The sequence below is a fragment of the Daktulosphaira vitifoliae genome, unplaced genomic scaffold (genome assembly GCF_025091365.1).
Source record: "Daktulosphaira vitifoliae isolate Bord-2020 unplaced genomic scaffold, ASM2509136v1 Scaffold_4, whole genome shotgun sequence".
Classification (NCBI taxonomy): domain Eukaryota; kingdom Metazoa; phylum Arthropoda; class Insecta; order Hemiptera; family Phylloxeridae; genus Daktulosphaira; species Daktulosphaira vitifoliae.
The window spans coordinates 14,728,611-14,742,997 of record NW_026099575.1 but is presented as its reverse complement, the minus strand read 5'-3'; the positions used below and the strand labels follow the sequence as shown (position 1 = coordinate 14,742,997).

General features: G+C 24.8%; 2 protein-coding genes across 3 annotated transcripts in view; one reads left to right on the top strand and one right to left on the bottom strand.

Annotated features, from left to right (window-relative positions):
- Positions 1 to 684: 684 nt before the first annotated feature.
- Positions 685 to 8,272, top strand: LOC126904341 (putative E3 ubiquitin-protein ligase UBR7). 2 transcript variants are annotated; one of them, XM_050683321.1, is made up of 11 exons: positions 689 to 925; positions 993 to 1,157; positions 1,426 to 1,559; positions 1,956 to 2,013; positions 2,160 to 2,309; positions 2,389 to 2,491; positions 2,733 to 2,776; positions 3,534 to 3,596; positions 3,675 to 3,812; positions 4,564 to 4,735; positions 7,992 to 8,272. In XM_050683321.1, exons 2-11 carry the CDS (start codon positions 1,017 to 1,019, stop codon positions 8,147 to 8,149), a joined length of 1,161 nt encoding a protein of 386 aa, XP_050539278.1. In that variant the 5' UTR covers positions 689 to 925; positions 993 to 1,016; the 3' UTR covers positions 8,150 to 8,272. The 2 variants fall into 2 exon arrangements, with proteins under 2 accessions (XP_050539279.1, XP_050539278.1); XM_050683322.1 differs by having other exon boundaries at positions 685 to 1,157.
- Positions 8,273 to 10,932: 2,660 nt separating this feature from the next.
- LOC126904336 (translocation protein SEC63 homolog) overlaps positions 10,933 to 14,387 on the bottom strand; it is a 15,112-nt gene continuing 11,657 nt past the window's right edge. Inside the window, exons 12-15 of the mRNA XM_050683317.1 lie at positions 12,813 to 12,989; positions 12,203 to 12,328; positions 11,918 to 12,121; positions 10,933 to 11,240 (exon numbers count right to left, since the gene is read on the bottom strand). Of these exons, the coding sequence (XP_050539274.1) occupies positions 11,103 to 11,240; positions 11,918 to 12,121; positions 12,203 to 12,328; positions 12,813 to 12,989 (645 nt within the window). The 3' untranslated portion in view covers positions 10,933 to 11,102. The remainder of the gene's footprint in view (positions 11,241 to 11,917; positions 12,122 to 12,202; positions 12,329 to 12,812; positions 12,990 to 14,387) is intronic.

Genomic DNA, 14,387 nt, shown 5'->3' with positions numbered 1-14,387 from the left:
ATATCTTTATAAACGCATCTGTTTAATAACGAATACTATCATCATAAAAACGTACCTCTATATTTTTTAACTAAACTAATTGAATGTTATAATATTAATGTTCTTACAATGTTATAATAAGCACTAATAAGGAGAGGTAAAAAAGATTTTACGTCTGAAAATTGGAATCGCTCTTCTTTCCCCTCCAAAAAAAAATTTAAGTGCTCACACCAGTTATGTTACCTTTATGTACCTATTTTATCAAAAGTCGGATACATTTCGGGGATCTTTATTGTAATAATTATTCGTTAATAGACAGTAATCAATTATAACGCTATTTTATTATATTAATTAGTATTTATTAATTAGTGATAAGGGTTATATTTTTACATCAGATAATATATTTCTACGATATTCATCTACTCCGAAATTTGATAATTTTTTAATCGATTTCGCGAATAATCGATATTCGGAGCTAATTTCATTTGGAGCAATCAATTAATAGTCCTATTCGGAGTATTCGTCGTCGTAGTAACATCCAAATTTTTGTAACCAGGTATTCGTAGTAATTGTTGTCGGAGCAAATGTATTCGGAGGATGTTTTTACAGTGTCTGAGTAAATGAATGTCGGGGCATCATCAGTTCGTGGCAATCTCCGGAACCCGAGAGCGCCATATTCAAGAATCTTTGAAGGTTATTAACCAGTAACCATGGTTAATAATTTTTTATATTTTTCGATATGATCTTATTCATAAGATCCGTTGACTAGTTTTCATTAGTATTATTATTAGTATTTATCATAAACATTGTCTGTTATAAACATAATTTCTTAATTATTATCTGTGTAGCTAACTATTTTCTAAATCAGTGAAGTGCCAAGGGTAATTAAGTGAAAAAATAATCTTGGTAAAATTTTGATTTTGAGCAATTAAATCTTCACTGAACAGTAAGATATTATAAAATTAAATGTTTAAGTTTGTTCATAACTGAATTGTAATTTCAATTGACATTAGTATCTATTATATACTCTTGCTGCAATGTCAAAGAATAATTCTTTTGGAGAAAATGAAGACGAAGTTGTTCGACTAGGCGAGTATATCAATGGAAAAAACGAAGAATTAGAACAGGCTAATTTAATTTTGGAAGCATCTGAAGGTGATAATTGTACTTATTCAATGGTAAGTTGGCCTATTTAACAACCTTTTCTAATTAAAAATTTGTACTATTATTTAATGAAATTTTGGTGTCCTCTTCCTTTATAAATTGTTGATAAAGGTAAAAAAGAAAAAATATTAATGGTGAGCACTAAGACTCATATGCCGTTATACGTAAACTTAAAAGTGCTCTAGTTTTTCAACAATATTTGACGTTTATAGATGAATGACAGCAATTTAAATTATTTATCATTTTTTGGTTAGTAATTTTAAACTACTTATTTTAATATAGGGATACATGAAAAGACAAGCATTGTATGCATGCATTACATGTACTGAAGATGGACAAACATCAGGTGCTATTTGTTTGCCGTGTATGTATCAATGCCATGATAATCATGAATTAGTTGAGTTATGGACAAAAAGGTATGTTTTTCTATATGTTATATGTCTAATAAATTAATACATATTAACCCATTTGAATTATTATTTTTTAAAGTTTGAAATTAAATGATCTTAAATTTCTACTAAATCTTAAATGTGTATGTATTATAATTTATTTATAATATAAATAAGTAGACTCATATTGCTGAATTAATCTTTTACTCAGAAAAACCCAGTCTCCTGCGACTATGTCTCAAACTTGTGTGACGGTACACATTAATGATTAATGTGTTACAAACTTGGCGATATCATCCCATTAAAATTTAGTTTTTGTATTAATTAACTAGACTTATAAATTTTAAGTTTAATACAGCATTACATCAAAAAATGAATATAATTTATATTAAATTAAATAACAGATATTTATTAATATTCCAGAAATTATCGTTGTGACTGTGGTAGTGATAAATTTAAGACAAAATGTGAGTTAGAACCGGTAAGTGTTGAAATTGTTTATAATAGTGTCAAAATTAATAAACATTGTAAAATCTGTGAATATTTATTGTTTTTTAAAAATAACTAAAAAATATAATGTTTATATAACACATAAAACTTTTCATACTTTAATTTTTTTTTCTATAGAACAAAAGTGAACCCAATGATCTTAACATCTATAATCAAAACTTTAAAGGTTTATACTGTACATGTAGTAGACCTTATCCAGATCCCAATGAAGAAAATAATGATGAAATGATACAATGTATTATTTGTGAAGATTGGTATCATAGTAAGGTAATAATAATTTCATTAAAATAAACTCTAATGATTTTTTTATATTAAACAAAATTAATGATAAAAATTTTATTTTTAGCACTTAGGTACTAAAGATATGAATCCTAATGATTATTCTGAAATGATATGTTCAGAATGTACTTCAAAATTAAGTTTTCTACTTGCATATAAACACTTAATGGGTATGTTCGATATATATATTTCATAGTGTAGATTAGAAAAAAAATTTGTTTACTAAGTTTTGAAAATATGTATTCTTTAATTTATATAAGTTGGATAAAAAATACTACCGGGTAAGGCCTATTCAGAAAATATTTATTTATTATTATTTTTTTTTATAAAAATCTATAGTGACTTATATTGCTGTTGGTTTTAATGTTACAAAAATTATATTGTTAAATTTTATCTTCATTTTTTTTTTAGTTGTTGATGATTCAAAAAAATGTTTAGAGGATGATGAAAATTTGGTAATAAATACTTGTTTTTTTTTTGTAATTATATTTTACTATTATTAGATACAAATTTTATTTGAAGTTTACTTTATAAATTTTAGAACCTTTGTAAGTTAATACAGTATTATCATCTCATTACATTAAATAATATGTTAATGATAATGATATAGATTGGTAAAGAATAAGTTGACCATTTATTCCTTTGTTTTGGATTTTGAAAATAATAATTCATTCTTGAATTCAATTCAAATATATGTGAACTTGACATTATAATTAATCTCAAAGTCTATTTTAATTTAAATTGTTTAATAAATAAATAATTTTTTTTTAATAATTTTATAAATAATTGATTGAAAAATATATATTATAATAGTCACAAAAAGGTTATGTTCTAACTCTCAAAATTCAAAAATTCTTGATGACCCACAACATCTACGCTCACATCAGCTGTCCTCATATTACATTCAATTACATCTCTCCATCTCTTTTTTGGTCTTCTAACATTAATTTCTATAACTATAGCTTCTGATTTCTCTCTCCTCATAACATGAATAAACCATTCAAGTCTATTTTCTCTCATCTTATCTACAATTGACATTATACCTATACCTCCCTCCCTATGTATACTGGTTTAATTAACAAAATACCTATCAATCTACTCTTTCACATATTTTAACTCAAATTTTTACTCTCACATGGTTTGATTGATCTATAATAATAATTTACTAAATTACTTTATGAGTATATTTTAAAATTGCTTTAACTATCATAGGATATAAATGTTGAGGATACAGAAAATGATACTTCTGTGAATGCTGCAGAACTATTAATCACAGTAAGCTGTAAAAATTGAATATAACATAGATGTTCTTGTGAAACATAGTTAATAATAAGTTATTTTCTTTGTATTTAGAAATCTGACATTGCACATCCATCTTGTAGTAATGGTGAGTGTAAACTGAATACAACAAAAAAAATGTCCTCTATTTCGGGTAGTTCATTTTGGGTTGAAGGTTGGCGTAATGAACTTTGCACATGTGTATCTTGTAATGTAAGTTACTTAATAATTATTGTTTTTATTTTTTTAAGAGTTTTATTTTATAATCAAAACTAAACATTATGTTAAATAAATCATAATTAAAATGTAGATTTATATGCATTTATACATTTTTTGAGCCATTTTTAAATAATCCAAGTTTGTGTAAATTTGTTGTTAAAATGTAAAGTAGGTTAGAAATATTTTTTTGCTTTATAGGGGAATTACCCTTTTAATTCTCTAAATACTATAACCCTAATTAAATGACATTACTAAGTTTTCAAGCTTACTACTAACATAAATTGTACTGGCTGATAATGTTTTTAGAATATCTTTACAGCATTTATAAATTTATATAAATCCTCTCTCTAATCATAAATTTTATAATTAAATGCTTTAATAAATTAATTAATTTAATAATTTTTAAAATTGCATAAATATCTTATAAGAAAATGTGAACTATACATATTTGACACTTATATAAGTGTAGGATAATAACCTTTCTTTTTGAAGCCTTATCTAATATAAAAACTTAAATTATGATTGTTAATAATCTCGTGTGTGTTTCTGATATTAAAATCTACAAAAATGATTAACTATGGATCTAAATATTCATTTAAATTATTATGTATCTATGCAAATCATTCTTTTAAAATAGTTTCAATTGTTTTTATCTTATTAAACTTAAATATTTCTTTCTCCATTTTACAATTTTTAACTTAAAGATTTTTATTTTGAGTTTTATTATTATATTTCTATATTGTAGGAAATATATAAAAAAGAAGGTATTTCTTTTATTACCGATCCTCAAGATACATTACAAGCATATGAAAATAAAAGTCGAGAAAGAATGTCAGCTAAAGAAAAACAAAATGAAGAAGGTCTTACTAAAGCATTGTCATCAATGGATAGAGTGGCTGCGGTAGAATTAGCCCATCGTAAGTCAATATAATTCTTAGTTTTTAGATTCAATACTTAATAGAGTAAAGTTTATATGTATGTGCATTGTTTATTTTAAATTTATGCTATAATTTAGAATAGTTTTTATACATATTATTTACTTCATCATCATCTATTAAAGGCAATGTCTTGTCAATGAAGCCACTCCTCTCTATTTGACATCCAATTCTTCAGTGAAACAAAACATACACAGTACATGAGTTCCAGGATATTTTCAAAATATTGTTTCCTTGGGCGTCTTGGTGTCTTACCAGTTATTTTTCATTTGAAGATGTTGATTATAAAGTCATTGTGCCAAATGATGTGTCCGATTAACTTTATTTTTCTTCTCTACTTCTTCTAGCACTTGCTTATTTTTTTTCTTGTCTATCCATTTTGTCTTTGTCATTTTTCTACATATCCATAAGTCTAATGCTTCTAGTTTGCTTCTGTCTTTTTTGTCAATTGTCCATGTTTCACTGCCATATGAAAGCACACTCCTGACAAATGTTTTAACTAATCTTTTATGTGTACCAATGCCCACATGTTTACTGGTGAGAAGCTGATTCTTGCTTTGGAATGTTTGTTTTGAAAATGCTATTCTTCTTCTGATGTCTGGAGTTGATTTTTTATTGAAAGTTAAGATACTTCCAAGGTAGCAAAATTTTCGAACTTGTTATAATCGTGTATTGTTTATTTGTATATTAAGGTTTAGATCTAAGTGCATTTTACTTATAAGTATTGTTTTGGTTTTCATAGAATTTATTTTCATTTTAAATTTATTAAATGCATTTGGTAGAATTTTTAGCATATTATTAATGTTAAAATTCTTCTCTAGATCTATGAATGTTGTTATAGTATTTATATTCAGTGTAATTCTTCTCTCAAGGATCTGTTTCAGTACTAATATTGCTTTTCTTGTTCCTCATCTTTTCCTAAATCCAAACTGATCTTCCGATATATTTTGTTCTATTTTCTCTATCAATCTGTTCTTGATAATGTTTAGAAGTATTTTTGAAGCATGAGAAAGGAGTGCTACACTTCTATAGTTTCTACATTCTGTTGTATTGTTTTTCTTCGAAACTATTATAGTTCTACTTTTGAAAAAATTCAGTGGTAGACCTTCACTACTATAGCTATCATTAGTGATTTTAAATAATTGATATTTTGTCTTTTCTCCTATATTTTTCAGTAGTTCAGCTGGGATATCATCAATTCCTATTGCTTTTTTGTCACTTAGTTCTCCTAGAGACTTCTCAAATTCACTTAACAGTATTTCGGGTCCTTTCTATCTTCATTTACATTATTTACATCCTACCTTTTTATTCTCAAATAGAATTTCGCCATGTTTATTATTAACTATGTTGCTGGATCTCTTGGGTTTATATTGCAGTTTTTTAATTTTATTACAGGCTTTCCTTGTATTGTTGCTTAGTAGATCTTGTTCTATTTCTTGTATGTTTTAATTTAGCATGGGGCAAGATCGGGTGAGTATGGTGGTTGTGGAACTACTGGAGTCTGATTTTTCGCTAAGAACTGACGAATGAACAATGAGTTGTGAGCCGGGGTGTTATCGTGATGCAATATCCAAGAACCCCGTTTCCAATTTCCAGACCTTTTTTTTTCAAAAATTTTTACGTAATCTTTTCATGACTTCTAAATAAAAATGTTGATTTACTGTTTGTCCTTGAGGCGCCCATTTATGATGAACTATTCCATGAAAATCAAAAAAAGTGATAAACATGGCTTTCACATATGATCCCACCTGCTTTGCTTTCTTTGGTCTAGGGAAATTTGCTGACTTTTACTGTGACAATTGACACTTGGTTTCAACATCATACCCGTAAATCCTAGTTTCATCACTAGTTATAATATTTTTTAAAAAGTCTAGGTCAGTTTCTGCTCTTTCAAAAAGTACTTGTAAGATAGTCTTTTGGTTTTGTTTTTCTTCATGGGTTAAGAGACGAGGAAAAAATTTGGCTGTGATTCGGCTCATGCCCAATTATTTGGTTAATATTTCTTGGCAAGAACCATAAGATATTCCAACGTGTTCTACAATTTCTCTGATAGTTAATCGACGATTATTTCAAATAATGTCACAAACACGAACAACAATTTCATTTGTTTTACTGATTGAGGGACTACCAAGTCGTTCGTTATCCTTTATGGATGTCCTACCTTCCTTAAACCATTTAAACCACTCAAAACATGTTGTCCAAGACAAAATATCATCTTCAAAAGTTTCACTAGAACTTTTCCCTAATATAAAACAAAATTTTACGCACACATATTGTTCTTCTATTGCTTCCATTTCAAAAATCGACGCATGACTGAAACATGTTTTTATAAAAATGCCATAAATTAAAAATAAATATTGTTATCGATTTCAAACTAATGCTCCAATTCTCGTTAAAAGTTACTTTATCAAATGAAATTATCGGGATATCGTTATCTTAATTAATATAAATATTATAAACACAGTCCGGGTATTTTTTTATCACACTTCATAATTAGTGTTAAGTAATCAATAATTAAAAAAAAAAATCAAAAATCAAAAGACTTATTAATTTTATACTACACATCAGGAATTAAAATATATTTTAATATGCCCAATTTTTTAAATTATTTGAAAATATAATTTATTTAATTTTTATTTATTAGCTAAAATATTTCTACCAAAGTATTTTAAATAAAAATTAAGGCAGCTATTGTTTTTTCTTTTTAATATTTCATTGAGCTTAGTAGTAAGACCTATGAATAAAATCTATGATACTTAGGTAAAGGATTCTAATTATTTTTTGGATATAAGTTAGCATAGTATTATTCACATCAGACTAACAACTATTAAATTTTTTTATTTATTTAAATTCATCAGTTTTGTTTGTTTCTATAATTGTGTTCTACACGGTTTTTCAATAAGAATTGATATCTAACATATTGACATTTTTAGAAATACATTTTGATTTGTGACCTTATAATCACGATAGTTAATATATTTTTTTTTACAAAATTCTGGTCAGCTATACATTTAACTTTAGATTTTTATTATTTAATTTTCCAAGATTTATTCTTTTAAGAATTTATGAAACTTTTTTTTTTTTCAGTGCCTAAAAATATTTTATTTGTCACAATTGATTTTAATTTATATAAATCAGATTATTATTTTTAATTTGACTAATCAAATTTATATGTAATAATACGTATTAATAAAAAATATTGTGTCTACTTATTATATTAAATTATATATTTATTTAGAATATAACCAATTTAAAGAAGACTTGGTTGAATGGCTTAATAGTTTCAAAGGAGATGAGGTAGTTAAAGTAGAAGATGTTCAAGAATTCTTTTCTGGTGTGCAAGCTCGAAAACGTGCAAAAATGGATGATGGAATTCCTCCAAATTTTTGTCGTTAAATTATTTAAATTTTTAATCATTTTAATAAATTATTCCATGTCCCAAATGTAATAAAATTGATAATTTCCTCTTAAGTATAAGTTTTTCATAGTTAAAATAACCAATATTTATTAATGATTTTGCACTCAATAAAATGAATAATATGTAATAATCAAATAAAGTAGTTAAAATATAAAACTATTTTAAAAATAGTTAATTGTAACAAGAATTGTGTTTATAAGACTTTATTCCAAAAATATTAAGTGATTCTTATAAAATAATTATAATTAGAAAAATTCTAACAAAAAAATTACTGATGCAATACTTTTTCAGTATAATGGTTTATTGGATAAGATAATTTGCTACTTTGTATAAGCAAAGCTATATTACTTCTCAAAATAGCAATTTTTTTCATTTGAGATAAATGCCCTTAACTAAATAGACCTTGAGTTTTATTTAGATTAACGAAAATGAAAAAACTACATTTAATATAAACTATTATGTCCTAAGTATATCAATTTTTATATTTTCCTCTCAAAACATATTACAACTTTTTTTTATAATATAAAATTTTTAGTAAATAAATAAATTAATATATAATGATTAATTTTGGTAAAACTAATAATTTAAAAAAATATTTTCAATTTTTATTTTTATAGAGTGAAAATTATTTGATTCCAAAAAATACAGTAATATGAAATTAAACAATTTTTTGTCATCTCTTCAAAAATAAGAAATCATTAGTGTTCTTAAATGTGAACTCTTATTACTTAATAATATAATAAAAAAAATAATTACAAACATGTCATTCTTATAACTTTTAGCGAAGCTGAGAAGGTATTGGTTTTACTATGTTTTTTTTTTTTTGTGTCACCACTTTTTCTCAGCTCTCCCCGGACCGATTTCTTTTAATGATACGTCAAAAGATCACAAATCGTATCTAGTGGAAAACATTACTCTCAAAAATTGAAAAAATTTCCCTCGTTCCCTGTAAATGGGGGAAACCTAAAAAAAAATTACAAATTTAAAAATCGCTAATTTTCGAAATTTTTTTTACTAAAAACAGCCATAACTTTTTCAAAAATGAACAAATCGATATAATTTTTTTTTTATAGATGCTTGATGTCTTTACCTATCATTTGGTATATTTTTTTTATAAATCTGACTCTTTACCTGCCCATAGAGGGGGATTTAAAATGACAACTTTTTTACAAAAAATTAATTTTTTCAACTTTTGAAAGTGTTCCGGAAGGTCTGACACTTATGTATATATCTTAAATTAAAGCTTATGTAGTATACTTTATTATGGAAAAAAAAATTTCGGGCTTTATTTTATCTTCACGATGAAAATGGCTACCGAATGCTATTTTTGTGTGAAAATTCTCGATTTTATTTTTTACATTTTTAACTTAATAATGCTATAACTTATTGAAAAGTGTATGGATCAACACAATTTTTTTATGAGAAATAATATTTTTTAATAATCCCTTTTTCATTCGACATACTTTATCTTAATCAGAATATTAATAAGGAACTAACAGATCATGTAGCTTTTGGAATAATCCACCAATTTTTTAAAATGAAACACAATTTAAAGATTTGCATCGAAGCGTTTTTTTTTTATAGTGATTTTAATCACTGTCTGATATCTTTATACTTGATCAAACTATGCACGTCACCACTGTGCCGCGACCTCCCTGTGTTGGGATTTTTTATTTAATAAACCATTTGGATTTTAAGATTATTTTTTTAAAAATTGGATATAAAGTAAGAATCATCATTAAGTTAAGGGTATTCAGAATAATAAAGGAAGTGATAATTATTACTTCCTTATGGTCTATTAATAGGCCATAAATTATTTTTTTATATCAATAAAATTTTTCTACGCCAGTGTTCACAATTTCACAAGAGAAGAAAGTCATCTATGAATCATTGTAGCGGTGTAATAGAAGTGATGAAGCTCCTCACTACTCTGTTTTAAAAACTATATGTACCTTTCATACAGAATGTCTAAAGATACCATATGGTATTATATGGTCTATTGTCTTTAAAACAGGAAGTAAAACATTTTATTTGACATTGTAATGTTTGGTATAATTGTAATATCCTGATTTATTATTATTAAAATAGGAAGTAAATATTTTATTAAAAATGTTGAGAATATTTTTTGAACAATAATTTTATTAGAATTATAAAAGAAAATAACAAATGTTTTATAATAAGGAATTATTAGAAAATGTATCTTGGGAGCATCGTGGGTAATTAATTTATACTAGATTACATATTAGAGATATTATTATAGACCAATTACAGTGTTATATTTGGTGGGTTTGGCTTAATTTTTCTCTTCAAAAATATTTCTTTTTAAATGTTTTTAGATGTCCATATTACTGCTTACTACTCACATTTATTATGTATTTAATTAAGATTAACCAATGCATTTTGGACTAAAAATTAATTATTGATGCTATGTACAAATTATTAATTACATTGATAGTGTTCAATATTACCTCTTATTTTTAGCTTCATTCTTTGCATCATAAATCATATGTCTAAATGTAGTCAATTTATTTTTACATAAGAGCCACTTAATTAGTAGCAGAACAGATTTTGTTTATAAAATAACCATTATTTATTTTAGATGAATGAAAAAAATATTTTCCATGCATGTCTATTTTCTCATTAATATAACAGAAATAAATAATAACTAATTGATGATTATATTAAAATATTTTGGTGTTTATACTAGTTAATAAACATAAGTAACTAAAATTTATTTATTTCGATAATTAATTAAGATAAATTAATTGAAAACAATAATATATTTCATATATTATATTAAATTACATTTATCTATATACTAAATTTATTAAATTAATTAACTTATTTTTTTTAAATGTATTTATTTTTTTGAACTTCGTTTTAGGTCAGGTTGCCCAAAGGTTTATTTTTATACATATAATGAATTATTATTTAATCTTCAACATCTTCATCTGTAGTAAATTCTGAAATATCACTTTGTTTATCTTCTTCTTTAATATTGTCTTCTTCATCAGAAATATCCCATTGAGGATGTTCGGTTAAAGGTTCAGGGGCTTCTTTTACATCCAACTTTAGAAAAATACAAGATAATTAGTTCTTATCTACTTATGAATTCTGATAACTACTTTTCAAATTTCCTTCTTTTTTAAATTAAATTGAAAAATATATGAATGGTCTAGGCATAGACGATTTATCTAGCTTGATGAGTAACACCTGGTGCATTGTTAGTAGGTACCCAGGTTCAATTTGAAAAATTGGGTTATGAAGGTTTTTTTACCCTTTCTAGCACAAGCAATAGTTTATAAAAGAGGAAGGAAATATGTAATACAATGAATTTTTCTTGTTTATTTTAAAACTCAATTTTAATTATGAATAAAAAGTAAAAAAAAAAAAATTTGATAAAAATTAAGTTTTGTTTTGTTTTAACTAAATAATCTGTTAATTACATTTAAATTGACATAATATGTAAAACAGTTATATACAATATTATTATGTCACATTTCCAAATCAAAAAAATTATAAATAAAATTTTTTTTTTTAAGAATGAGAAAAAAAATTTGCTAGATATCTGTCAGATGCTTTTATAAATTACAATTTTTTTAAACTGTTAAGTTTTAATTTTGGAGTGTGATATGCTGTAATGTTTAAATTTATAATTTATGGTTGCTCTAATTATTTTAAACATTTAATAAATTTAAAGAATAAGTTAGAAAAAACAATTTGTACTTAAAAAAACTAATACTAACTTTGATGTCATGCATTTGGTCAAAGCCAAAATAAGAATCTGACCGTAAACAAACTGCAAATACATAAACTCCAGGCCATCTAGGTGCAGTGAACTTCAATTGAATTTCTTCTTCATCTACAAGTTCCGTCACATGATAGGGAACTGTCAATAAGGTTCGACTTTTTCGGTCACTTAAATAAACCCACCAATATTCATGTTTATCCTAAAATATATAGATCATATAATAGAGAAAATATGAACAAAAAATTAAAATATTACATAACATATTTTCTTAATTAAATACCTCAGGAAAATAAGGACAATGAACCAAATGTGATTGTTTAGTTCTTCCTTCGAGTACTCTATCTTTTTTGGTTGCTCCAGATTGAAATTTATGCCAATTATCATCATCATCATCATTTGAAGACAGCTATAAATGAATTAAAACATTTTTATTTTAAAAAGTAATCAAATTTTTTTATATAAAACTCAATATATTGAAAAATAAAATCTAATAGTAATAAAATAAAATAATTTATGTTTTATATTTAATATAACAGAAACTTATGTCACTTTTAAATAACTAATATATATAATCTAGTTAAAAATGTATTGCAGAAAAAAAAATAACATTGAAAACTATATAGAAATACAAATTTGGAGAATTTTCATTTTAATAAAATGATTTCATTAATTTATCAACAATACAACAATTACTTTTCATTATTAAAAACTAAAGAGCATGAACTAATAATCTAAACAGCAATTTAATTATCTTTGATAAATTTCTAAAACAGTTCTTCTTACAAACATTTGTTATAACCATAAATCTATTGAGACAAAAATTCCTAATATAGGATATAATTTATTATAATGTAACTGATGGTTTAATTATAAAATTTAATAAATATTACCTTTTTCTTATCATCTAATACTTGATCTGCATCTGATTTATCTGACTCTTCGTCAGATTCATCAGAACTACTACTAATTTCTGAATCAGAATCCTCATCAGATGATACATTAGTTTCTTTTTCATCTTTTTCTACAATTTCATTTTCATCTTCTTTTGTTTCTTTATGATCACCCAACTAAAAAAAGTACATAGAATAAATAATTAGTAAAACTAAAATATATATGTAGACTTAAATAAGAAAAACAAAAAAGTGAATTTACCACCAATCCCCCAAATAATTTAATAAAAAAAATTATTATCTATACTTTGATAGTAATGTTAATCACCAGCATAAAAACATTTTATGCGAATCTATTTAATTACACAATAATTTGTCTATTTATAATTTCATAATTCCGATTTTTTTAAATTTTTCTCAAATATTATTAAGATTAAAATATATTTACTTATTTGAGCAAATATATTTGCTTATTTGAACATATATATATTGTAGTAATTAGATGAGGAAATGGTAAAGTAATGGGAGTACAGAATTAANCAAAGTAATGGGAGTACAGAATTGATGAATAAAATAATATGCAATAGTTTAACGCACTATGTAAATAACAACCAAAAGAATTGGGCATTATATTATAAAATGGTAGTGTTCGCGTATAACACTTGTCCACACTCTAGGTTAGGATATTCACCATATTATCTTATGTTTGGAGTAGAAGCTACTCAGCTGTTAGATAATAAAATTTGGCCCGAAGAATTGAACTTTAACAGGTTAGAGTCCTTGAAACAGTTACAATCTATAAGAGACGAAATTCCTACANTTACAATCTATAAGAGATGAAATTCCTAAATTAGTAGAAATAGAGCAAAACAAACAAAAACAATACTACGATAAGACTCATAAAACTGTAAATTATTTACCTGGACAAAAAGTCTTTGTCAAGTTTAATTTTCAAACACCAGGTAATTCAAAAAAGTTAGCTTATAAATACAGGGGACCTTTTAAAATAATAGAAAAGAAATCTGATGTAAATTATAAAGTAGCTTTAATTCTAAATGGTAAAGAAGTCATTGACACAGTACATGTACAAAGACTCAAACCTTGCCATGAACGCGATACAGATAACAAAGAATAAAAAATTAATTATAAGCATTTATACCTTATTGTAAATATTTGAAATTCGGTTTAATTAATAAAAAAAAATATATATATTTTTAATTATAATGCATAATAATAATATTGCAGTAAATAAAAGGGAAAATGGTCGATTAATATAATATTAATTTAAGCTAATAAATTTTATCTTTTACAGGTAAAATTCATAAAACTAACTTGTAATTTTGACTGACTTCTTGATATTTTTACTACAACTTTTTACAATATGGATAGGAATTACAAATTTTATATTATAGATTTTGAATTTGGAATGTTTAGGAGACATGACATTGTCTTAGTAAGTGGGGCCATATCGGGTAGTTTAGACAAAGATCAAATAATAAAATTAGAAGGGACACCATTAATACTGGGTAAAAAATACACACAATTATTAACGAAAAGTCTCTGGTCGCCTTTTTT